General features: G+C 45.0%; 2 protein-coding genes across 5 annotated transcripts in view; one reads left to right on the forward strand and one right to left on the reverse strand.

The window, feature by feature from the left end:
* Positions 1–14,798, forward strand: part of LOC106588496 (exostosin-1c) — a 74,371-nt gene extending 59,573 nt beyond the window's left edge. For 2 of the 3 annotated variants that reach the window (XM_014177593.3, XM_014177592.3), the window contains exons 3-12: positions 7,704–7,797; positions 9,818–9,925; positions 11,081–11,200; positions 11,600–11,732; positions 11,997–12,115; positions 12,242–12,337; positions 12,638–12,724; positions 12,837–12,997; positions 13,358–13,583; positions 14,208–14,798. In XM_014177593.3, coding sequence (XP_014033068.1) covers positions 7,704–7,797; positions 9,818–9,925; positions 11,081–11,200; positions 11,600–11,732; positions 11,997–12,115; positions 12,242–12,337; positions 12,638–12,724; positions 12,837–12,997; positions 13,358–13,583; positions 14,208–14,396 — 1,333 coding nt within the window. In that variant the 3' untranslated portion in view covers positions 14,397–14,798. The remainder of the gene's footprint in view (positions 1–7,703; positions 7,798–9,817; positions 9,926–11,080; positions 11,201–11,599; positions 11,733–11,996; positions 12,116–12,241; positions 12,338–12,637; positions 12,725–12,836; positions 12,998–13,357; positions 13,584–14,207) is intronic. The other variant, XM_014177594.3, reaches the window with a different exon arrangement.
* A 110-nt stretch (positions 14,799–14,908) lies between these two features.
* Positions 14,909–25,099, reverse strand: zgc:114119 (Med30 domain-containing protein). 2 transcript variants are annotated; one of them, XM_045709423.2, is made up of 5 exons: positions 24,934–25,099; positions 19,880–20,111; positions 16,295–16,453; positions 15,863–15,952; positions 14,909–15,727 (listed from the first exon to the last, which is right to left on the reverse strand). In XM_045709423.2, the coding sequence occupies exons 2-5, from the start codon at positions 20,102–20,104 to the stop codon at positions 15,635–15,637; spliced, it is 567 nt and encodes a 188-aa protein (XP_045565379.1). In that variant the 5' UTR covers positions 20,105–20,111; positions 24,934–25,099; the 3' UTR covers positions 14,909–15,634. The 2 variants fall into 2 exon arrangements, with proteins under 2 accessions (XP_045565379.1, XP_014033070.1); XM_014177595.3 differs by having other exon boundaries at positions 14,909–15,730.
* Positions 25,100–27,005: the final 1,906 nt, after the last annotated feature.

Raw genomic sequence — 27,005 nt, forward strand, 5'->3', positions numbered from 1 at the left:
ATGAGTGGAATGTGATGCATTTTGGGCTCTGTAACGCACCAGCGACGTTTCAACTGCTAATGGACCGTGTCCTGGCCGGAATGCAGTGTGCGACCTACCTAGTATATCTAGATGACATCATCATCCTGGGAAGGGATGTCACAGAGATGCTCCAATGCCTGGCAGTGTTCTGTCGGCTCGCCAAGCCAACCTGAAATTGAAACCCTCCAAGTGCTGTCTCTTCCACCAACAGGTAACCTACCTTGGACACATCGTTTCCGAACACGGCATCGCCACAGAAAATTCGGAAAGTCCAAGAATGGCTCCCGCCTACCTGTGTTTCAGAAGTCCGTCAGTTCGTCATTCTGGCCTCGGACTAGCAACAATTTGTCAAAGATTCTGCTGCTGTAGCCAAGCCCCTTCATGAGCTTACAGAGAAGCATGCTCGTTTCCGGTGGACGCCAGAGAGCCAGGTGTCGTTTAAAGAATTAAAGAAGCTACTCACCACCACGCCCGTCTTGGGCTCTCCACTCGACAACGGCGACCTCATCCCAACACAGATGCAAAAAACTTCAGCATTGGAGCCGTCTTGTCCCAGATGCAGGACAGTGAGGAACGCGTACTAGCGTATGGGAGCCGGCGGCTGTCCTCCACCAAAACTATTGTACTACACGGAGGGAACTACTGGCAGTAGTGGAGTTCACTACACACCTGCTCAGAAGACTCTTCATTGTGCACATTTACCACAGCAGCCTTTGGTGGCTCATAAGGATGAAAGAACCAGAAGTTCGACTAGCGAGGTGGCACGAGAAGCTTGGGGAGCATAACTTCAAGGTCATACATCGTCCAGGACGCCACCATGAAAATGCTGATGTCCTGTCCAAGAGGCCCTGCCGCCAGACTTAGCCCTGAATTATACAGGACCCTACCCAGAACAATGACTGTTTCAGGCACCAGGAAGTGCAGTATGACCTTGGCCCCAACATAGCTCATTACGCTCTGGAAGCTACTTTATGGAGCTCCGCTCCGTGGGGATAGGAGAAGACCCCATCCTACAGCCTGCACTCTCTGGAGCTTCTGGAGCTGCTTTCGACGTGGAGTCATCAGCATGGGTCATCGGGACAGTGAAGATGACATGTCGGACGTGGAAAATATTTGCCTCACCGACGCAAGTGACACTGTTCTCTTCCATGGATGGACTACTGAGAAATTACGTTAGGCTCGGATAGCTGACTCTGACATGGGCACCGTCAAGAGACGGCTCGAGGAAGTACAGGAACGCCCATCGTGGGGGGATGTCGCCTTTCGGGCCAGCGACTAAGGCATATTGGAGCCAGTGGAAGAGACTTTATGTCAAGGACGGCATTCTCTTACGGCGCTTCTACTGTACCGAAGGCGCAGTGTTTTACCCACAGATACTCCTACCTCATGTGTTCCGGATGGACATCGTGAAGCAGATGCACGACAGCCCTGTAGGCGGTCATTTTGGCGTGGAACGCACACTTGCCCGACTGCAGACAAGATACTACTGGTACCGAAGGAGAGTGGATGTCACACTATGGTGTCGTACATGTACCAGCTGTGCCGCTAAAGCCAGACCTCCGAGGAAGCCCCAAGCACCTATGGGCACTGTCCGCGTGGGAGTACCTATGGAGAAGATCAATGGCGATCTCATAGGCCCCATGAACGAGAGAGAACGCTACAATCGCCACATATTGGTGGTTCAAGACTATTTCACAAAGTGGGTACAAGCTCATACATTCAAGTGCATCCATACCAAGTTCACACACACTGGTAGACAAATGCAATCATGCGTTTCACACACATAAAGAACATTTAGATATTAGATCACGGTAACTTACTGTATATCCCACACCCATGATAGGCATTTGAAAATCGCTCACACACACACACTTAACGTACCCCTGCAAGCAAAAATGTACGCGCGCACAGACGTACACACACACACACTCAATGGGTCATGACGATGGAGTACAGAAGGGAGACATGCTCCATGTCCCGTTAGCAGACAGAGAACAGTCTGTTAATACTGGCCCTGCTCCACACACACAAACACACGTTTTGTTCTTCAAACCTCGTGGGGACCTAAAATTGATTTCCATTCAAAATCCTATTTTCCCTAACCCCTAAACCTAACCTTAACCCATAAACCAAAACCCTAAACATAATCACTTACCCTAACCCTAATTGTAACCATAAACCTAACACCTGAGCTTAAAATAGCGTGTGTCCTCATGGGGACGTGAGAAATGTCCCCACGAGGGAGAATTTTCCTTGTGGGGACTTTGGGGGACTTTAGGTCCCCACAAGGATAGAAGAACCAACACACAAACTTACTCACTCATTCAATAGGAAAGGAAAAGAGAGTGAGAGAGTACGACAGAGAGAGAGAATAACAGAGAGCGAAAGAGCCTGTTCGTTTGTTCTTGGAAACAAACTGCTGTTAAATGATTTATTTGTTCCCTTGCATTAAGTAAATTCCCTCATTAAAAAACAGCAGCGAACAAATCAGCATGACCCAGAGTGGGATGAAGTAGGTCGCCAGCGACAGGCTCACTCCACTCCCACCACATGCTGGGGAGAGCTCTCTCCCTCTCTCTGTTTCTCTCTAATGGGTAAGTGGCTATACAAGTACATCCAAACAGACGTTATACACACTTGCATGAGAAATAACGCACATTAGCTCGTATCCACTAACTATCGGACAAAGCCTCCGATTTGAGAAGATATAAGCGTGTACTGTACATAAGCACACAGACAGAAACACACGCACACACATATGCACTTGCACACGCACGCACACCCACACACACACACACACACTGCCGTTTCAGCAGAACTGGCTAAGCTCCGTCAACAGGTGGAAAACAGGACAACATCGTAGTATAGCAGTGGCAAACGGAAAACGATGCACCCTTTCACTACCCTAATTCCCTAGGGTGTTTGTGTACATTATGTGGTTGTGTTATTTGTGTGCGAGGGTGAAATCTTGTGTGTATGTATGTGTGTGAGCCTGTGTGTGTGTGTGTGTGTGTGTGCGTGTGTTTGCTGGTGGATGTTTGCATACATTATGTGAATGTGTGTTGTGCTGCAAGTGTTAGTTTGTGTGTGCACATTTCCGTGTGTGAGCGGATTTGTATGTATGTATACACCACAACCTTGATAGTGACACTCATACAACAGTTCCCCGAGAAACTCACACCAAGATCCCAATCAATGCTAACATCAGCGCCTGTATCTCATCACTCACAGAGTGGTAAATAAACAACGGTCGGTACAGTCGAGACAGAGACAGACTAGATTAGCGGCGGCCATATTTTATGCTTGAGCGTGTAAACAAGACTGTTGCCAGCAGAGCAGGAGAGACGAGGATATAGGAATTCTTTCATAAGAAACGTGTTTATTTACTTAGAGCAGTGAGCAACATGATGGGCCGTTAAAAAGGTTCCACTGGCTTGATAATAGCTTACATTTCTGAGGTATTTTTTGCTGGGTTTCAACGTGTTTTACATTTAGAGGGTTGGGCTTGTGGGGAGGTCACCTGAGCTATCAGAACTGTGAAGGACCCACCTGGGTGATGCATGGTACCCATTTTGTACCAGAATGCACTCCAAACAAACATTGGCAGCTTGCCACAGTTGGTTGGGAACATTGGGTTCTTTTGGTAGCTCCGGGGGCATTTCTAATGCTTACTATGCACTGATTTCAGATCACTCTGTCAACTCCCATCATAACCTGAAAAGTTAATTTCCACCCTTAACAACTGATTTATGATCAATTCGCTCTACCCACAGCCCTAACCATCTTAATTACGAACATAACAACACAACTGCCCCATACCAGTTCTTAACACAAAACCACACTCACCTTAACCCAGAGGGGATGCTGGTGCCTGAACAAGTCATGACCTTTCACATCCAAAACATTGTAGGAATGATATCCATTCAGATGCCAGAATGACCACAAGTATAAACATACATAGAGAGCCAATACACTACAACACTCCCTACCGAGTTTCAAACTGCCTCTGGAAGCAACGTTATGGTCTGGGACTGTTTTTCATGGTTCAGGCTTGGACCCTTAGTTCCATTGATTCTAGACGATTCCTGACAGCGCACAAAGCGAGGTCCATACAGAAATGGTTTGTCGATCGGTGTGGAAGAACTTGACTGGCCTGCACAGAGCCCTGACCTCAAACCCATCAAACACATTTGGAATGAATTGCTAATGCTCTTGTGGCTGAATGGAAGCAAATCCCTGTTCCAACATCAAGTGGAAAGCTGTTATAGCAGCAGGGGGGGGGACACACACACGACCAACTCCATATTAATGCCCATGATTTTGGAATGAGATGTTCAACATGTAGTGTATGTTGCTGGAAGGAGCAACTCATTGTGTCAAATGTTTTGAGATCTGTATAATGCACGTCAAATAAAGTTGGATTGGATTTGATTAAAAGCCATACGTTCCATTCCAAGGCTATCATCCCCATCTGCCTATACCAGAGAGAACAAAGTATTTCACTTTTTGACCACTAACTCAATTATAATCACACACCATTAACCTTAACCATCTACCCTTACTTATACTTTGAAATTATGAACATAAACAGTTCATGTACCATCTTAGTTGGCAATATTGCCACTTTATATCATGGTTTCTAGCATGGTTTTCTAACAACAGCCTCAAGTCAAGTCCTGAGAGGAATGTGTACAGAATATGGGTACTGTTAAGTTGCAGTTACAGTTGGATTTGATAGAATGTCTTTCGGTGTGTCTGACTGTCCTTTTTAAAATACAAACTATAGAAGCTGACCCTGTGTGGGTCAAACCAATAGAGACGTTTGTTTTTCTTCCCAAAACACAGTCCATGTAGTTCATGCAACAGTCAGTGGCAATGGAATGGTATAGCTAAGATGTGGCCATGTCTTCATGTTGGACTCTAACACAAACACAAATCAAATGTATCTATATAGCCCTTCTTACATCAGCTGATATCTCATAGTGCTGTACAGAAACCCAGCCTAAAACCCAAAACAGCAAGTAATGCAGATGTAGAAGCACGGTGGCTAGGAAAAACTCCCTAGAAAGGCCAAAACCTAGGAAGAAACCTAGAGAGGAACCAGTCTATGAGGGGTGGCCAGTCCTCTTCTGGCTGTGCCGGGTGGAGATTATAACAGTACATGGCCAAGATGTTCAAATGTTCATAAATGACCAGCAGGGTCAGATAATAATAATCACAGTAGTTCAAGAGTAAATGTCAGTTGGCTTTTCATAGCCGACCATTGAGAGTATCTCTACCGCTCCTGCTGTCTCTAGAGAGTTGAAAACAGCAGGTCTGGGACAGGTAGCACGTCCAGTGAACAGGTCAGGGTTCCATAGCCGCAGGCAGAACAGTTGAAACTGGAGCAGCAGCACGGCCAGGTGGACTGGGGACAGCAAGGAGTCATCATGCCAGGTAGTCCTGAGGCATGGTCCTAGGGCTCAGGTCCTCTGAGAGAAAGAAAGAGACAATTAGAGAGAGCATACTTAAATTCACACAGGACACCGGATAAGACAGGAGAAATACTCCAGATATAACAGACTGACCCTAGCCCCCCGACACATAAACTACTGCAGCATAAATACTGGAGGCTGAGACAGGAGGGGTCAGGAGACACTGTGGCCCCATCCGATGATACCCCCAGACAGGGCCATTGAGGCAGGATATAACCCCACCAACTTTGCCAAAGCACAGCCCCCACACCACTAGAGGGATATCTTCAACCACCAACTTACCATCCTGAGACAAGGCCGAGTATAACCCAAAGATCTCTGCCACGGCACAACCCAAGGGGGGGCGCCAACTCAGACAGGAAGACCACGTCAGTGACTCAACCCACTCAAGTGACGCACCCCTCCTAGGGATGGCATGGAATAACACCAAATAAGCCAGTGACTCAGCCCCTGTAATAGGGTTAGAGGCAGAGAATCCCAGTGGAGAGAGGGGAACTGGCCAGGCAGAGACAGCAAGGGCGGTTCGTTGCTCCAGAGCCTTTCCGTTCACCTTCACACTCCTGGGCCAGACTACACTCAATCATAGGACCTACTGAAGAGATGAGTCTTCAGTAAAGACTTAAAAGGTTGAGCCCGAGTCTGCGTCTCTCACATGGGTAGGCAGACCATTCCATAAAAATGGAGCTCTATAGGAGAAAGCCCTGCCGCCAGCTGTTTGCTTAGAAATTCTAGGGAGAATTAGGAGGCCTGCGTCTTGTGACCGTAGCGTACGTGTAGGTATGTACGGCAGGACCAAATTGGAAAGATAGGTAGGAGCAAGCCCATGTAATACTTTGTAGGTTAGCAGTAAAACCTTGAAATACAGGAAGCCAGTGTAGGGAGGCTAGCACTGGAGTAATATGATCACATTTTGGGGTTCCAGTCAGGATTCTAGCAGCCGTATTTAGCACTAACTGAAGTTTATTTAGTGCTTTATCCGGGTAGCCGGAAAGTAGAGCATTGCAGTAGTCCAACCTAGAAGTAACAAAAGCATGGATTAATATTTCTGCATCATTTTTGGACAGAAAGTTTCAGATTTTTGCAATGTTACGTAGATGGAAAAAAGCTGACTTTGAAACAGTCTTGATATGTTCTTCAAAAGAGAGATCAGGGTCCAGAGTAACGCCGAGGTCCTTCACAGTTTTATTTGAGACGACTGTACAACCATCAAGATGAATTGTCAGATTCAACAGAAGATCTCTTTGTTTCTTGGGACCTAGAACAAGCATCTCTGTTTTGTCCAAGTTTAAAAGTACAGAATACAGAATTGTATTATGTAACAGGTCCAGTTATTCAGTCAATCAATCAAATGTATTTAGAAAGCCCTTTTTACATATGCAGGGCTATACAGAAACCCAGCCTAAAACCCCAAACATTGCAGATGTAGAAGCACGGTGGCTAGGAAAAACTACCTAGAAAGGCAGGAACGAACCAGGCTCTGAGGGGTGGCCAGTCCTCTTCTGGCTGTGCCTGGTGGAGATTGGGGTAAGGAAAGGGGGATACCTAGTCAGTTGTACAACTGAATGCATTCAAATGAAATGTGTCTTCTGCATTTAAACCAACCCCTCTGAATCAGAGAGGTGCGGGGGGCTGCCATAAATCGGCGTCCAGGGAACAGTGGGTTGACTGCCTTGCTCAGGGGCAGAACGACTGATTTTTACCTTGTCAACTCGGGGATTCGATCCAGCAACCTTTCGGTTACTGGCCCAACGCTCTAACCACTAGGCTACCTGTCGATTTGTACGAGTACAGATTGTTCTTCAAGATGTTCAAATGTTCGTTCGGTAGATGACCAGCAGGGTCAAATAATAATCACAGTGGTTGTAGAGGGCGCAGCAGGTCAGTACCTCAGGAGTAAATGTCAGTTGACTTTTCAAAACCGGGGTCGAACAGCATATTGAGTGTGGGCGTGTTTGCTTGTGCGTGTCTCATTCCCCAGCCAGAATTTTGCCCAAACACTATTGAGTAGGTCTTTTTACAAAAGACTAATGTCAATAGGACTCTCTTGACCCTACCGTAATAGTCTTTTGTCTCTATAACCTCTTGTCTTCATGGTCGAAATGGAGCCTTTGTAAAAGTGAATGCTGTTCCTGCCTCTCCATCCCTCTTTCCTTTCTTTCTTTCTTTCTTTCTTTCTTTCTTTCTTTCTTTCTTTCTTTCCTTCCTCAGGTTTGATTACCAGGAGCTGCTCCACAACTCCACCTTCTGCCTGGTTCCTCGGGGGCGTCGCCTGGGCTCCTTTCGCTTCCTAGAGTCTCTACAGGTAGGATGCTAAATACGGATCACAACACCCTAGCACGGTCCTAGAAGAATGCCAAATACTGCTCAAAATACACTGGCATGGTCGCAGATATGTGATTTGTTTGTGCCGTCTTGCCCAACTCCTATGACCAACTCCTGGGACCAAGCTACGAGTACGAATACACCTCTGAACTAGCAAGATTATGCATTGACGTGTATTGCGTTAGCAGTTACACTATTAGTATCATAGCCACACTGTCGTATGAAGATCCTTATGTGCTCTAATGTTTACAATTTTAAGGTTTTAAGGCGTTAACCATCATGGTGGTGTGGTGGTGTTGACTGATTTGCAAAAAAAGGGGGGGGGGGGGTATTTAGTAAATATAACATTAAAAGGGTTTATCTTTCATCAAACTCAGCTTCAATAAACCATGTAGTTAAAGAAATAATGATATGGTACAAACTGTGTGGAATTACCACCCATGTTGATGTTTTGGTGATGGTGCTGTGTTCATGGTTTTACCTACCAATGAACCTCCCAGACTTTTGTGTTCCCTGGCCCTCTCTCCCTCTCTTTCCTTCTCTCTCACTGAGTCTCTCAATGGTCCGGAAGCTTTCATAGGGTTGCCAGCCTGCCACACTGCTGATCTAAGCTGAATGGGCAAATCCACTGAACGCAGGGCTTGGCAGGGAAGCTCACTCTCACACAGCTAACTCATTCCTCCTCCGCACTCACTCCCCCGCTCTCTCCCTCCGTCTCCTTTGCTTTTCCATTCAGGCCAGTCTGAGATTTTTAAGATCTCCTTTTACTTTTCGTGCCAGCCCACAAAAGAACGTGCAATTACCAGTGTGGTAGGAAACTTACTGTCTGCGTTCCAACTCTTGGTGCACACACACAGAGACACACATGCACACTAACCCTGATGCTCCTCTCTTCATCTCCCAATGTAAACAACCAAGAAACAACAACACACATATGCCCACATGCTGAGCTGCACTGGTATCTAGACTGGGGAATACTTCTTAGTCAGTCCGCTTCACAGCACCATATCTCTGGGGAAGTGGCTCAGGCGAGCCCCAGGCTTCACGTCAGCTCTGGAGGCCTCAACATCTGGCTTGACCCTGTTACCTGGAGCGTAGCCTAGCGTATCTGAGCATCGTCTGCATGGCTGCCTTGGTGAGGGCTGGTCTCTGGTGAGGCAACTAGTGGAGCTTCAAACCGCCAGAGGGGGAATCTCAGTCGGAGTCGTCTGATCTCAGTCTGTAGCTGGTTCTGGTTGCTCTCTTGCGATTTAATTAGAAAAGTAAATAAAACCATCAACACCCAGGACCGCAGCTTGGAGGGAGAGAGATTGAAGGAGGGAGCTGAAAAAAAAGAAAAGTAGAACAACTTCAAAAACCTGGCCGTCAGTAAACAAGGGGATACGGCAACATCAAACTCAGCTTAAAAAAAACGATGTATTATACCCCTACTCTCTCTCCATTTCTCTCTTTCTCTCTCCCTCTCGACATCCTCTCTGTGTAGTGTACTTAATTAGCAGTCTAGGGGTCTGTTAAATCTGTGTGTGTGTGTGTGTGTGTGTGTGTGTGTGTGTGTGTGTGTGTGTGTGTGTGTGTGTGTGTGTGTGAGAGAGAGAGACGTAGCAGAAATGTGATCTCTTTTTCTCTAGGGCCTCAAGGGGCTCCTGGGACTGGGAAGATAGTAGCTGTGACTCATGCAACCTCCCCACGAGAGTGTCACACACACACACACACACACGTCATCGATTTCATTATCTGCTCAGACTGCCTTATTGAAGTACCAGCTGCTACTATGGTGGTATGTGTCAGAGACGAAGACCGGAAATCTAGACGACATGTTTATATTGAAAAATGGCCTGTCTACCACAAGCAGAGCAGATGAACAACGGTAGCTTTACCACTGACCCTGTCCGTTTATGTTCTTGTCACGCTGACCGACCCATTTCCCAGGTGATAGATTCTCTTACGCGTACATCTGCTGAGAACAGAGTATTCCGTCTATTCTCTCTCGCCGTCTCTAGGCGGCGTGTATTCCGGTGTTGCTCAGTAATGGTTGGGAGCTGCCCTTCTCTGATGTCATCCAGTGGAACCAGGCTGTCATAGAAGGAGATGAGCGATTGCTACTGCAGGTAACACACACACACACACACACACACACACACACACACACACACACACTCACATTCACAACAGGTCTGGAATCAATTCTGTTTGAACCCATGTACGCTTGCATGTACACACACGTGCCCCGGTGGTTAGGGATTTAGAAATTGAATTTTGAGGGAATAAAGCTGGTGACAGGAGGTTGAATGGGTCCAAGCACATCAGAGAGTCAGGAGACCATTGAGAGGAAGCAAAGGGCCCCCCTCCTCCTTTCCTCAGGTCCCTATCATTAGAAGAGCTGTTATAGGGTAGACTAGATTCTAGGTGGAGTCAACAGGTTACCTGACTGGCCTTTTAACATCACTGTAGATGATGCAGACTTCCCTGCTGGGCTAACTTGATTTAATTCTAATCAAATCACATGGCCATTTAGCGGATGTTTTTTTATCCGAAGTAATCGCCTGGCGTAGGCTTACAGGTTAGGTGAGTCTACTCGGTACGTTTCCTATTTCTTCAGCTAGCCCACACATTCATAGTAGTTTAGGAGAATGAACAGGGTGCATTTGGGCTATTTTCATATGGTGCCAATGGAGCGACCCCTTTTACTTTCCTCTACTAGAGCCTAGTGTCACCATGGAACATGGAACCTGCCTGAAATGTTGGTTTCAGGTAAGCCATGTGCTGTAAACAGATGTAGGTGAGCTAGGATAGCTGCCAGGCACCTTTCCTGAACCCAAGCTCTCCCTCTTGCAAAACAATACCATTGATAGGGGATTTGACTCTGGATGGGTTGAGATAATGTGGCTAGTTCCTGATCACTTTCCCTGTCTTCCTCCATAGTAACGGTTATTGACAGTCAGTGGGTTGAGTCAACAGCTAGGGGCTGTTTAAGTGGTTCAAAAGGTTTACAGGTAAAAAAATGTAACATACTGTAAGAAAATGTTATTCTTTTACCAGGCAGTGTAGAGAGCAGTGTCGTTCTCTGAGGTACATTTCATCCTGAAGATTCTGATTGTTTTATCGCGTTGAATACATAGAAAAGAGAGCGCATAGCAGGCAAGGTCTATCTCGCTCACCTTTGCTCTCTCAACCCTCCTTGTTCTCAACTTGCACCCCCCCTCCTCTCCTCGCTCAACTTCCACCCTCCCTCTCTCTCTCTCCCTCGTCTTCCTCTCTCCCAGGTCCCGTCTACAGTGCGTGCGGTGGGAAATGAGCGGGTCCTAGCTCTGAGGCAGCGGACCCAGATGCTGTGGGAGGCTTACTTCTCCTCCGTTGACAAGATAGTCCTCACCACACTGGAGGTAGGTGATGAGTCCTGTTAATTAAGCACCAAACCGTAGAAAACGGACTGAAACAGTACCTGGCTATTGTCCAATGCTTGTTTTTGTTGCATTTTTTTGTTGTTGTTGCTGCGATGTGCTCTAATGAACATGACCCAGGAACTAAGAGAGAATGGATTCACCTCAGGTTCATTTGTATGGGATTGTTTTGGATTGGGTGTTTTGTTCTTATACTGGCACCAGCTGGTCAAAGTGAGGAAGTGCATGTACTTAAGATTGCTGTGTTTGTATTCTTGAGGTGATTACTTCCGTTTTACACACACAAAGTTGGCCAGCCCATATGGACATAGATAATTCAGGTTTGAACTAATGGGTTCATCAGGGCGTTCTCACCTTGTCATCGCTCTCTCTCTCTCTCAGATAATCAAAGACCGGGTGTTCTCCCACATCTCCAGAAATAAGTACATGTGGAACGCCTTACCAGGAGGCCTGCTCGTCCTGCCAGAGTACTCCACTCACTTAGCCCACTTCCCCTTCTACTACCTGAGCTTAGGTAGGGAACCACATCAGACTGGACCGGTTCTGACTAGTTCAGACCTACCTGACTAGACTGGCTCATCCATATAATTATCTCTCATCTATAGGGTCTCCTATGATAAAATAAAAATATATATATTTCATAAAGTTTATAATCATTAGTATATAAAGCAAATGTAATATTTGTCTCCTACAGTAAATATGTTACTTTCAAATCTGAAATGCTGTACAAGGCAGATAGTAAAAGTAGAAACTCCTCCCTCCTCGTTCCTTCCTGCAGGGGTCAGTCCAGGTCAAGAGTTCACCGCCATCATCCATGCCGTCTCTCCATTGGTCTCCCAGTCTCAGCCAATCATGAAGCTGCTTCAGGTGGTCTCCAAGTCCAAATACTGTTCACAGGTGAGTGTGTTTTAGCGTGTTGGTGAATAAGAGGTCATAGGTAGCAAATAGACTGCTCCATATTGCTTCATTAAGCCTATTAACCCTTATGCTTTTTGTGTCACACTCTATTCCCTCCCCCTCTAGATCATCATCCTGTGGAACAGTGAGAAGCCGCCGCCCCACAGGAGTAAATGGCCACCCATGCCTGTCCCCCTCACTGTGACAGACGGTAGGAGGAAGGTGAGTGACAATGACGTTTCCAAATCCCAAGTAAGGCTACAGGAGGGGCAGAATGACAGTCATTCCCGTCTGTCTACCCCCCATAACCACAAAACGCACTGAATCTATGGGAGTAAAATCCTTCCTTTGTCACTGCTTGTCATTCACACATCCGTGACATTGACTCATCCTCTCTCTCCCCGTACCACAGACCTCAGTGGAGCAGACAGTGTCCCTGTCATTCCTTCATTTTCCCCACACACTGTCAAACTTAACAAGGAATGGAAATGACCATCTCTCTCTCGATCCCCCTCTCTCCAGACCAGCAGTCGTTTCCTGCCCAACGTGGCCATAGAGACAGAGGCAGTGCTGAGTCTGGATGAAGATACAGTCCTGCTGACCAGTGAGGTATGACCTTTCTATACAACTATAACCTGTGGTAGAAAACACACACACACACACACACACACACACACACACACACACACTACCCATGTAACTGTGTTCACTCTTCCCGCAGGTGAACTTTGCCTTCTTGGTGTGGAGGAGTTTTCCTGAGCGTATCGTGGGCTACCCCCCTAGGAGTCACTTCTGGGACCCGGCGAAGCATGCGTGGGGGTACACCTCCAAGTGGACTAACGAGTACTCCATCGTTCTGACGGGAGCAGCCTTCTACCACAGGTACTGTAACCATAGAATCCATAGGACGGGCCTCCCCATTCAAGTTGCCAGGGTTAGAGGTTCCAAGTCCTTTCTATGGATTGTGTTTCTATGACTACCATCATGTATAGCTGATCAGTTGATCTACTGACACGCAACAGAAAAACATAGTAAACCAATTAAGATCATTAAACAGATGGTCTATGAGCTGTGGCTACTACTTGAGGTCACTTGAAGCCCTTACATTTTAGAAGAATGTATTTCCAGGCTTAATGTATTTCCAGGCTTAATGTACAGTTCAATATCCCAACCAACAAGTATTTCCTTGCCATTTTAGTGATCACCTTGTTATCTCTGACCCTTCCATTTCCTCTCCATCAGGTACTATCACTACCTGTTCTCCCACTACCTGCCCCCCTCACTGCGGGCACTGGTGGACCGCACTTCCAACTGTGAGGACATCCTCATGAACTTCCTGGTTTCCTCCGTCACCCACCTGCCACCAATCAAAGTGGCCCAGAGGAAGCAGTACAAGGAGCTGCCCAGCCCACAGGTGAGGCGACACCCATCGATGGTGAATTTGACCAATGAGCTGCCCAACCCACAGGTGAGGCCACTCCCATCAGCTGGATGTCTGACCAATGAGTTACTTATTGCTGTAGTTGTGATACTGTATATAAAAGCATAACATTTGTCCAAAAAAGTTAGTTACATTACATTTTTCTCAAATTTTAAGATCAACCAATACCAGAATGACTTGATAGACCGCTTATTAACAAGGGTTAGACAGAGTTCAACCTGTTAGAGATGTATTTTTACACAACAATAATCATTAAATCCCTCGCCACAGATAGTTATTGCTGCGTAACAATAACTTGCTCCGGTTTATTTTTGTAAAGATGAGATTATCCCAGACCGTACGTCAGCCTGTATGTCACAGTGGCGGTTATCTCGTCCTACTCTGTCAGACTGGAGATAGGAACAACCCTATTTGTATCAGACGTGAGATCAACTAGCCATCGTAATTGTAGCAGTTCCCTAGTTTTCTGACAGGCAATATACTGTACAACACCCATATCAGCCTATAGATAAGATTGAGAAATTGTGACACCAGTAATTGTCTACGGTATACATTCCCACGGTAAACAGAACCATAATTCCATTTGTGTGTGTACGACGACCTGGGTTTCAAACTCACCCTCTTCTCTCCCCACATCTTTCATCCTCCTAGGGCACGAAGATGAGCGCTCCGTGGGCCAACCCAGAGCACTTTACCCAGAGACAGGAGTGTGTGAACAGCTTTGCCAGATGGTTCGGCTATATGCCCCTGGTCCACTCCCAGTTCCGCCTGGACCCCCTGCTCTTCAAGGACCAGGTGTCTGTCCTGCGCAAGAAGTACAAGGACCTGGAACGTGCATGACAGGGACCGAGACAGAAAACACTGTGTGGAGGCCTGGTGGTTCAATGTAGACAGACCCTGGTGATAAAAGGAGGGAGGGGACCTAAAGCTAAGAGAGACTCCGCCTCCAGGGGTCTGAGACAACAGGCTATTCGAGGAGTAAACATATGAAGGAAGCCTTATGTCCTCTGTGATTGGTTCTCCATCGATGGGTGAATGAACACTTGAAGATGTCATTCACTCCCATTGCAGTTTGAATGGGACAGAATTTCATATCAAAGGAAGGCGCCGAGAGGAGTTATTGGTGCAGTGCACTCCAGCTGGTGTATTTCTACAGTACATTGGCGAGTTGAGAATGTCGCACAGCGATTGGTTCATTTCACATCACGTAACTGTCAGACCAATAAAAACAGTGCAAACGGCGGTATTCGACACACGTAGACTTCTGACATCACAAAGCATTACTTCAACTGCATTCACCAGACCCTTAAAAGTAACAGAAAGGCAAAGCAGACATTTCTCACCAAAAAAAATCTGTTTTTCCAATGTATTTATTTTGTAGAAAGACTCCGTAACCTAGTGCTTTCTCCGAGATCCTGCGCAGTGTACAAAAATAGATTCACACGCTTGACACTTCCTCAGCAGTCACCATGCAAGGTTCTCAACCCTTAAGGTAAGCAGGTGGGTGTTGCCCAGCACTCAGGAAGCTAACCACAATAACAATGCTAAGACACACTCAGACCTGAGATAAATAGCTGCCAGTGGCTAAGTTGTGATGAGATCCCATTGTCTTCAACTCAGTTTACAGGTGACAGTCACTAGTTGGGACACAAAGAATAAGGGCAGGTTAAGCTGATACTAGATCAGCCTTTTGTGCACTGAGTGAACTTCACAACACTGAATTCAAGTTTATTTAGCTGGTCCTGAGTCAGTGCTTACCGCTCAAAAAAAAAAGGCAGGAAATTCAACTGAGGCTTGGCAAGTTTGAACTCATATCGGAGTAAAAAAAAAAAAGATACTGACAGCACAAAACATTTGTAGTAAAAAACGTTTAAGTAAACTCAGTTCATTCAATGTCTCTGAAAGCACCAAACTGTAAAGGTAGATCACCAAAAGCTTCTAGCGGTCTGTCTCACACAAGTACAACAATGGTTGGAGGTACTAGGGCCTAGAGTTTTCTGGGTCAGGAAAAACCCATGGCCCCTAGTGGGAGGGCATCGTGAAGTGCAGTGAGGGAGAGGGTGAGTTCATCTGTGATGTCATTTCCTGAGTGTCAGCATGGCGTTGACGTCCCATAACAGGTTCCTCATCTGGTCCATCAGAATCTTCATCTCCTGGTTTTTCTGCCTCATCTTCTGTGGGAGGGACCATGACACAGAACCCAATCAGAATCAAGGAAATCTAACATCTCTGTACTAACTATTGGTTGTCATCCAACAAACGATATTGAATCAGTGACATACAGACTAATTGGACACGTCACAAACCTCCAGCACTTCTTGTCTCTCCTGGCTTACAGCCGGACTGCAGGGCTCCACTCTCACAGGGGCCATCTCCTCTCTTAAATATGGCACCAGCTGGAAAGACAGACGTGTGATACACTAAGTTCTTCACATCGTTGGCACACATCAAAACAACTACAGGACAATATACTGTCAAAGGTGACAAAGTACAGAGAAAACAGGTAGAGCTTGTGTATAGCCAGAAAGACAAACGCGCCTGATTCACGCTAGAGGGCCGACCCGAATCGTCCTGTGCTGGCTCGGATATTTCATTTTTCACATGATCCATACCAGCATGGTTCCAGCAACTATGGTGAATGCATAACCAAGCCAGCCCAGTACAGCTTGGATAGGCTCAGTAGAGCGAAAGGGTAATGGAGGATTTTTTTTTTTTACATAGATTTAATTGAGCCCTACCTCTGAGGGTTCTTCCTGCAGGTCAGAGGTCATCTCCACACAGCGCTCGTAGAGAAGGCGGAGCTTGCGAAAAAGCAGGGCCAGCTGACGGAGGTGCTCCTGGAGTTTCCCGAAGCGGTCCTGATACACAGCCTGGCTCTGGGTCACCCCGTTAGGCAACTGATAGATGGGGAAAGAGGGGGGACAACCACAGAATGACGCTAACTAGTGTGTGTATCTTTTTGAACGGCAATGTGTGTATGCATGTTTGTAATATACACACACACAATCAAAAGTTTGGGGTCACTTAAATGTCCATGTTTCTGAAAGTAAAGCACATTTTTTGTCCATTAAAATAACATCAAGTTGATCAGTAATACAGTGTAGACATTGTTAATGTTGTAAATTACTTTTGTTGCTGGAAACGTCTGATATTTAATGGAATATCTACATAGGCGTACAGAGGCCCATTAACAGCAACCATCACTCCTGTGTTCCAATGGCACGTTGTGTTAGCTAATCCAAGTTTATCATTTTAAAAGGCTAACTGATCATTAGAAAACACTTTTGCAATTATGTTAGCACAGCTGAAGACTGTTGTTCTGATTAAAGAAGCAATTAAACTGGCCTTCTTTAGACTAGTTGAGTTTCTGGAGCATCAGCATTTGTGGGTTCGATTACAGGCTCACAACAGCCAGAAACAAATAACTGTCTTCTGAAACTCGTCAGGCTATTCTTGTTCTGAGAAACGAAGGCTATTTCATGTGAGAAATTGTACAAGATCTTCAGTTTCTTGGCAACGCTATGTACTACTCCCTTCACAGAACAGCGCAAACTGACTAACCAGAATAGAAAGAGTGGGAGGCCCCGGTGCACAACTGAGCAAGAGGGCAAGTATTAGAATGTCTAGTTTGAGAAACAGAAGCCTCAAGTCCTCAACTGGCAGCTTCATTAAATAGTACCCGCAAAACACCGGTCTCAACAACAACAGTAAAAAGTCAACCCCCGGGATGCTGGCCTTCTAGGCAGAGTTGCAAAGAAAAAGCCATATCTCAGACTGGCCAATAAAAAGAAAAGATTAAGATGGGCAAAAGAACACAGACACTGGACAGAGGAAGATTGGAAAAAAGTGTTATGGACAGACAAATCTAAGTTTGAGGTGTTCGGATCACAAAGAACATTGGTGAGACGCAGAAAAAATAAAAAGATGCTGGAGAAGTGCTTGACGTCATCTGTCAAGCATGGTGGAGGCAATGTGATGGTCTGGGGGTGCTTTGGTGGTGGTAAAATGGGAGATTTGTACAGGGTAAAGGGGATCTTGATGGCTAACACTCCATTTTGCAACGCCATGCCATACCCTGTGGACGACGCTTAATTGGAGCCAATTTCCTCCTACAACAGAACAATGACCCAAAGCACAGCTCCAAACTATGCAAGAACTATTTAGGGAAGACCGTATGGTACGCAAGAAGTGCCCATCAAGCCAATCCAACTTGTGGGAGGTGCTTCAGGAAGCACTGGGTAAAATCTCTTCAGATTACCTCAACAAATTGACAACTAGAATGCCAAAGGTCTGCAAGGCTGTAATTGCTGCAAATGGAGGATTCTTTGACGAAAGCAAAGTTTGAAGGACACAATTATTATTTCAATTAAAAATCATTATTTATAACCTTGTCAACATCTTGACTATATTTCCTATTCATTATTCAACTGATTTCATGGAAAACGAGGACATTTCTAAGTGAACCCAAACCTTTGAACGGTAGTGTATATATATATAATATATATATATATATATATATAAGACTGACTGACTATATCAGATATATATATATCACATACACACACTACCAGTCAACAGTTTGAACAAACCTACTCATTCAAGGGTTTCTTTATTTTTATTATTTTCTACATTGTAGAATAATAGTTAAGACATCAAAACTATGAAATAACACATGGAATCATGTAGTAACCAAGAAAGTTAAAACAAATATATATTTTATATTCTTCAAAGTAGCCACCCTTTGCCTTGATGACAACTTTGCACACTCTTGGCATTCTCTCAACCAGTTTCACCTGGAATGCTTTTCCAACAGTCTTGAAGGAGTTCCTACATATGCTGAGCATTGTTGGCTGCTTTTCCTTCACTCTGCGGTCCAACTCATCCCAAACCATCTCAATTGGTTTGAGGTCGGGTGATTGTGGATGCCAGGTCATCTGATTCAGCACTCCATCACTCTCCTTCTTGGTCAAATAGCCCTTACACAGCCTGGAGGTGTGTTCGGTCATTGTCCTGTTGAAAAACAAATGACAGTCCCACTAAACGCAAAACAGATGGGATGGCGTATGGCTGCAGAATGCTGTGGCAACCATGCTGGTTAAGTGTGCCTTGAATTCTAAATAAATCACAGACAGTGTCAGCAGCAAAGCACCCCCCACACCATCCCACCACCTCCTCCATGCTTCACGGTGGGAACAACACATGCGGAGATCATCCGTTCACCTTCTCTGCGTCTCAAAGACATGGCAGTTGGAACAAGAAATCTAATTTCCACCGGTCTAATTTCCATTGCTCGTGTTTCTTGGCCCAAGAAAGTCTCTTCTTATTATTGGTGTGCTTTAGTAGTGGTTTCTATGCAGCAATTCGACCATGAAGGCCTGATTCACGGAGTCTCCTCTGAACAGTTGATGTTAAGATGTGTCTGTTACTTGAACTCTGTGAAGCATTTATTTGAGCTGCAATTTCTGAGGCTGGTAATTCTAATGAACTTATCCTCTGCAGCAGAGGTAACTCTGGGTCTTCCATTGCTGTGGTGGTCCTCATGAGAGCCAGTTCCATCGTAGCACTTGGTTTTATCGACTGCATTTGAAGAAACTTTCAAAGTTCTTGAAATGTTCCACATTGACTGACCTTCATGTCTTAAAGTAATGATGGACTGTCGTTTTGCATTGTTTTTTTGAGCTGTTCTTGCTATAATACGGACTTGGTATTTTACCAAATAGGGCTATCTTCTGTATACCACCCCTACCTTGTCACAACACAACTGATTGGCTCAAACGCATTAAGAACTAAATAAATTCCACAAATGTACTTTTAACAAGGCACACCTGTAATTGAAATGCATTCCAGGTGACTACCTCATGAAGCTGGTTGAGAGAATGCCAAGTGTGTGCAAAGCTGTCATCAAAGCAAAGGATGGCTACTTTGAAGAATCTCAAATATAAAGTATATTTTTGGGGTTACTACATGATTCCATATGTGTAATTTCATAGTTTTGATGTCTTCACTATTATTCTACAATGTAGAAAATAATAAAAAATAAAGAAAAACCCTTGAATGAGTAGGTGTGTCCAAACTTTTGACTGGTACTGTATTTATATATACACACTATAAACAGTATTATTTTGAATCTCTATGGGGGGACACTAGATGAGACTGACAGACAGCACATCATTCTTTAATTAACCATTTCATCAGGTGAAATATTTCTCCCCAAACCCCCATAACAGCAGACATTTAAATGAGACACGGATTTTAATACATATGACGTGAAAGCATAATGTATAAAATGTATGTGTCGAACCTTTGGGAAACACTGGCATTACCTGTGTGGCTCGTGTGATCTGGAAGATCTCCATGGTGCGTGTGACGATGTCCTGGACGGTCTCCTGGCCGATACGACAGAGGAACACAGGGGAGATCTCTCTCAGGGCTCCCTGAGGGAGCATGGGAGGCTGACCGGGGCCTAAGCCTGGAGGCAGGTGGGACTGCTGCTGCTGGGAGAGCATACCAGCCAGACCAGGCCCCTTTTGAGGTAAGGGTGTAGCCATATGGGACCTAGGGAGGGGAAGAGGGACACAAAGGGGAGGAAGGGAATGGGGAGGGAGGTCAAAGGGCGAGAGGGGGTGTGGCACAATGGAGTTCACAGGTAAGCAAGCACTCATTTGAAAATTTGCACAAGAAGCTTTTATCAAATATAAAAATCAAAAGGATACTGCTTTACTTAACAAAAGATTTGTTAAACCAAGCTAAAGATATTTGGGGGAGGCATTAACCCGTGTGGCTCAGTTGGTAGAGCATGGCACTTGCAATGTCATGGTTGTGGGTTTGATTCCCACGGGGGACCAGTACAAAAAGTATGAAACTGTGGGATCTGGATAAGAGTGGTCTGCTATATGACTACGGGTGTTTTCACACTTGGTCTCTTTCAGACAGTTTGCTTAATTTTTGTGCAGTGTTGGAACTCGGCCCCTCAAAAGAGCCACAAAAGCGAACCGAACTCAGACCACCTCTCGAGATGGTCTCAGTTTGGTTTGCAGCTCTTTTGAGGGGTCAGAGTTTCGTTCTGTTTCCTTTTTTAGGGCAATTAGAACACAAAGCTCCCCAGGTTCACTTGTCATTATTCCCACACCACACACTAGACTACTGCAACACCGTTTCCCCTGCCATAGCCCCTCACACAAGACTACTGCAACACCGTTTCCCCTGCCATAGCCCCTCACACTAGACTACTGCAACACCGTTTCCCCTGCCATAGCCCCTCACACTAGACTACTGCAACACCGTTTCCCCTGCCATAGCCCCTCACACAAGACTACTGCAACACCGTTTCCCCTGCCATAGCCCCTCACACTAGACTACTGCAACACCGTTTCCCCTGCCATAGCCCCTCACACTAGACTACTGCAACACCGTTTCCCCTGCCATAGCCCCTCACACTAGACTACTGCAACACCGTTTCCCCTGCCATAGCCCCTCACACTAGACTACTGCAACACCGTTTCCCCTGCCATAGCCCCTCACACTAGACTACTGCAACACCGTTTCCCCTGCCATAGCCCCTCACACTAGACTACTGCAACACCGTTTCCCCTGCCATAGCCCCTCACACTAGACTACTGCAACACCGTTTCCCCTGCCATAGCCCCTCACACAAGACTACTGCAACACCGTTTCCCCTGCCATAGCCCCTCACACTAGACTAATGCAACACCGTTTCCCCTGCCATAGCCCCTCACACTAGACTACTGCAACACCGTTTCCCCTGCCATAGCCCCTCACACTAGACTACTGCAACACCGTTTCCCCTGCCATAGCCCCTCACACTAGACTACTGCAACACCGTTTCCCCTGCCATAGCCCCTCACACTAGACTACTGCAACACCGTTTCCCCTGCCATAGCCCCTCACACTAGACTACTGCAACACCGTTTCCCCTGCCATAGCCCCTCACACTAGACTACTGCAACACCATTTCCCCTGCCATAGCCCCTCACACTAGACTACTGCAACACCGTTTCCCCTGCCATAGCCCCTCACACTAGACTACTGCAACACCGTTTCCCCTGCCATAGCCCCTCACACTAGACTACTGCAACACCGTTTCCCCTGCCATAGCCCCTCACACTAGACTACTGCAACACCGTTTCCCCTGCCATAGCCCCTCACACTAGACTACTGCAACACCGTTTCCCCTGCCATAGCCCCTCACACTAGACTACTGCAACACCGTTTCCCCTGCCATAGCCCCTCACACTAGACTACTGCAACACCGTTTCCCCTGCCATAGCCCCTCACACTAGACTACTGCAACACTGTTTCCCCTGCCATAGCCCCTCACACTAGACTACTGCAACACCGTTTCCCCTGCCATAGCCCCTCACACTAGACTACTGCAACACCATTTCCCCTGCCATAGCCCCTCACACTAGACTACTGTAACACCGTTTCCCCTGCCATAGCCCCTCACACAAGACTACTGCAACACCGTTTCCCCTGCCATAGCTCCTCACATTGGTGCCACAAAAAAAGAGAGAAAATTATGATCAGCAGTGTTGCAGAAAAAAAACATGATTAGCAATTGTCAGGGATGCACAGAAATTCTAAAATGCAAGGAGTTTTCAGTTCAGATTATTTGTTTGCAATATGTGATCTATAGGCTAAGAGAGCTTCATAAGCTGTTTATTCAATTGTGGGGGTTGAATAGTGTGAAAAGAGAACATATTTGGTGAGAATCACAACATAGGGTACAAAATCCATTTCAGCTCTTAAAACCTGTTTGGGATAGGGGGCAGTATTTTCACGGCCGGATAAAAAACGTATCCGATTTAATCTGGTTACTACTCCTGCCCAGAAACTAGAATATGCATATAATAGATTTGGATAGAGAATACTCTAAAGTTTCTAAAACTGTTTGAATGGTGTCTGTGAGTATAACAGAACTCATATGGCAGGCAAAACCCTGAGAAGATTCCCAGCAGGAAGTGCCCTGTTTGACAATTTGTAGTCCTTCTGTTGCATCTCTATTGAAATAACAGCATCTGTGCTGTAACGTGACACTTTCTAAGGCTTCCATTGGCTCTCTAAAGCGTTCAGAAAGCGTAATGACGTGTCTCCTGTCTCTGGGCAAAGTACAGCAGCAGAGTTTGTAAGTGGCCTGCCTGGGGACAGTGAGACTGAGATGCGCGTTCAAGTGACTTCTCCATTTTTTTCTTTCACTCTTTGAAGGAATACGTTGTCCGGTTGGAATATTATCGCTATTTTACGAGAAAAATAGCATAAAAATTGATTTTAAACAGCGTTTGACATGCTTCTAAGTACAGTAATGGAATATTTTGACATTTTTTGTCACGACATGCGCTCGCGCGTTACCCTTCGGATAGTGACCTGACCGCACGAACAAAACGGAGGTATTTGGATATAACTATGGATTATTTGGAACCAAAACAACATTTGTTGTTGAAGTAGAAGTCCTGGGAGTGCATTCTGACGAAGAACAGCAAAGGTAATCCAATTTTTCTAATAGTAATTCTGAGTTTAGTGAGCCCCAAACTTGGTGGGTGTCAAATTAGCTAGCCTGTGATGGCCGAGCTATCTACTCAGAATATTGCAAAATGTGCTTTCGCCGAAAAGCTATTTTAAAATCTGACAGCGTTTGCATAAAGGAGTTCTGTATCTATAATTCTTAAAATAATTGTTATGTATTTTGTCAACATTTATCATGAGTAATTTAGTAAATTCACCGGAAGTTTTCGGTGGGTATGCTAGTTCTGAACATCACATGCTAATGTAAAAAGCTGGTTTTTGATATAAATATGAACTTGATTGAACAAAACATGCATGTATTGTATAACATAATGTCCTAGGAGTGTCATCTGATGAAGATCATCAAAGGTTAGTGCTGCATTTTGCTGTGGTTTTGGTGACATATATGCTTGCTTTGAAAATGGCTGTGTGATTATTTTTGGCTGGGTACTCTCCTGACATAATCTAATGTTTTGCTTTCGCTGTAAAGCCTTTTTGAAATCGGAGAATGTGGTTGGATTAACGAGAGTCTTATCTTTCAAATGGTGTAAAATAGTCATATGTTTGAGAAATTGAAGTTATAGCATTTGAGGTATTTGTATTTCGCGCCACGCGATTCCACTGGCAAGTCCCACCTAGCCCACAGAAGTTAAAGGGACGGTAGCCTACATTGGGTGTACAATTTTCAATAACAGCATTATTTAATCTGCAATTATTCTTCTGCTATTTATTCTGTTACCAATAATATCTACAAGTTAAAAGTATCTTCTGATTACAATTATTATGATTCATCTTTTAACTAAATGCAATCGATTAGCTTTCAAAATGTAAGTAGGTATATGGTATATCTAGCTGTCCAATAACACATTCTGACGGAATGGCTTGTCCTGCACTTTGTAAAAACCTAGTGTATTGAGTGAATGTTGTAAAAACCTAGTGTATTGAGTGAATGTTGGAAAAAAAAGATCTTGGTTCCTTTCTAAACAGAGCAATGTGAATGCAAAGATTACTCGGATCACAAAATAGGTGAAGTGAACTGGCAAAAGAGTTGAGTCCTCATTTAAAGGCAAGGCCACAGCTTGAATACAAAGAGAACAGCTCTTTAGCTTCTTTTTTTATACCACAGAGTTCACTTTAAAGAGGACTGAGAACAGTTATTTTATAGAGGACTATGTCAATGTAATTAAAAGCACCTTTGTTATGCGAGCTACTAATTTGCTAGCCCAGTAATGAGCTAAATGAGCTTAATGTTACTCATTATGATCCAAGGACCATGCATGTTCTGTTTAAAGGAGAATTGGCTCTGGAAGCCAAAACAGCCAAATTCTCCATCTACACGTGAATCGATTATCAAATGCGGTACTGTTTCTAGAAACATATAACCCTGTACTTTCATATCACATCAAAAAATAAATCTCACAAATTCTAAATACACACCGTTTAAACCTTTTTTTTTATGATATGCGCGGAGAGGGGGGGGGGTCATTATGGAACGTTGGAAGGGGGGGGGGGGGCGTTCCTGCCGATTGGCTGCAATTACACACTATTGAGTACCGAAGACGACTTAGTTCAACGACTCCTATGTGTAAAGTCATGGGACTGAGAGTCTCGATCAAGGGCTACTAAGCTAACGTTACCTAGTTATTCACGAAATAGAAATGTGTGTAAATTAGTTGCATACCAAAGAAAATCATGAACTGTCTAGACTTGGATAGCGTCGAGTCCCGCCTAGCTATATTAAACAAGCGGAGTGATAGTTATGTTAGCCATAGCTAGCTAGTTAACGTGTTAGCTTGCTAAAGGATGAATGAAATACTATGAATCATGCTAGTGAAATAAAAATACATCAACTTACGGTGTAAAATGGTGTCCTCACAATTGTCAGCTGTGATTTATCGTAGCTACGTGTCTGGTTTATTTGTAAATGTGTTGTTCCGACGACTCAACAACCTCTTTCAAACAAGACGACCGCGTTAGCTTGTCAAACACGTCACTTCCGGCTTCTGTGGAACTGCAGTAGTACATTTATCCACTAGGGGATAGTAAAAGCATAGAGAGCAACGATGGGAGGGACAGTCCATATTTTGAATTTAAGGCAAACCATAATAAATCACAATTCACAAGATCAGAATTGTCCTACAACAAAATGTGTCATCTCATTCAATAAGACCATGGAATAAAGACATATACACTTAAATTCAGCAGTACTATCCATACATAAAATGATTATTCTATTAATGAAGTTATAGCATATATCCCATTACCTTGGCCCTAAACGATCCTACACCAGGCCCATCTGCCTGGGAGGAAGGAACCCCTTTCTCAAAACCTCCTGTAGACCTCACATCCAAATATTTCTCTGCTGCTGCAACTACATAATCTATCTTCTGTGATTTTCCACTCCATCAGTGCAGTGCAGTTGATCACCATAGCTATAAACGCAAGAAATGCAACTTTACTAAAACTCATCCTCTCTGGCTCGCTCCCCTCAGGCATACTCACTGGGGGCCTCCCAGTCGACTCACTCACCCTTGGGCTATCCTCTACTCTCTTCACTGCCTCAGCATAGGAAACTTTCTGCCCTACTCAAACTCTGGCAATCTCAACCACACTCTCTCTCACAGGGCACTTCGGATCCCCAGCTGCATGGGCACCCCCACAGTTGACACACAGTGCTTTCCCTATCCCAACTGTACACTCCCTCTGACTATGCACTCCTGCACCTTTCTCACATCATGGGATCTCTTTTCTACACACTGCTGCAACATGTCCGAATCCTTGGTACCTAAAGCACCAAAGTAGATGCCCTAACTGACTTGCCAAAACTATAGTTTGTTAAGAAGAAATTTGTGGTTGAAAAACTAGTTTTAACGGTCTCCAACCTAAGTATGTAAACTTCCGACTTCAACTGTACTTACAGTTGAAGTCGGAAGTTTACATACACTAACCTACACATCTACTTTGTGCATTACACAAGTAGTTTTTCCAGCAATTGTTTACAGACAGATTATTTCACTTATAATTCACCGTATCACAATTCCAGTGGATCAGAAGTTTACATACACTAAATTGACTGCGCCTTTAAATAGCTTGGAAAATTCCAGAAAATTATGTCATGGCTTTAGAAGCTTCTGATAGGCTAATTGACATAATTTGAGTCAATTGAAGGTGTACCTGTGGATGTTTTTCAAGGCCTACCTTCAAACTCAGTGCCTCTTTGCTTGACATCATGGCAAAATCAGCCAAGACCTCAGAAAAAATTGTAGACCTCCACAAGTCTGGTTCATCCTTGGGAGCAATTTCCAAATGCCTGAAGGTACCACGTTCATCTGTACAAACAATAGTGCACAAGAATAAACACGTATGGACAACGCAGCCGTCATACCGCTCAGGAAGGAGACGCATTCTGTCTCCTAGAGATGAACGTATTTTGGTGCGAAAAGTGCAAATCAATCCCAGAACAACAGCAAAGGTCCTTGTGAAGATGCTGGAGGGAACAGGTACAAAGGTATCTATATCCACAGTAAAACGAGTCCTATATCGACATAACCTGAAAGGCCGCTCAGCAAGGAAGAAGCCACTGCTCAAAAACTGCCATAAAAAAGCCAGACTACGGTTTGCAACTGCACATGGGGACAAAGATTGTACTTTTTGGAGAAATGTCCTCTGGTCTGAAACAAAAATAGAACTGTTTGGCCATAATGACCATCGTTATGTTTGGAGGAAAAAGGGGAGGCTTGCAAGCTGAAGAACACCATATCAACCGTGAAGCACGGGGGTGGCAGCATCATGTTGTGGGGGTGCTTTGTTGCAGGAGGGACTGGTGCACTTCACAAAATAGATGGCATCATGAGGAAGAAAAATTATGTGGATATATTGAAGCAACATCTCAAGACATCAGTCGGGAAGTTAAAGCTTGGTCGCAAA

This window comes from Salmo salar, chromosome 27 (assembly GCF_965601325.2).
Source record: "Salmo salar chromosome 27, fSalSal1, whole genome shotgun sequence".
Taxonomy (NCBI): Eukaryota; Metazoa; Chordata; class Actinopteri; order Salmoniformes; family Salmonidae; genus Salmo; species Salmo salar.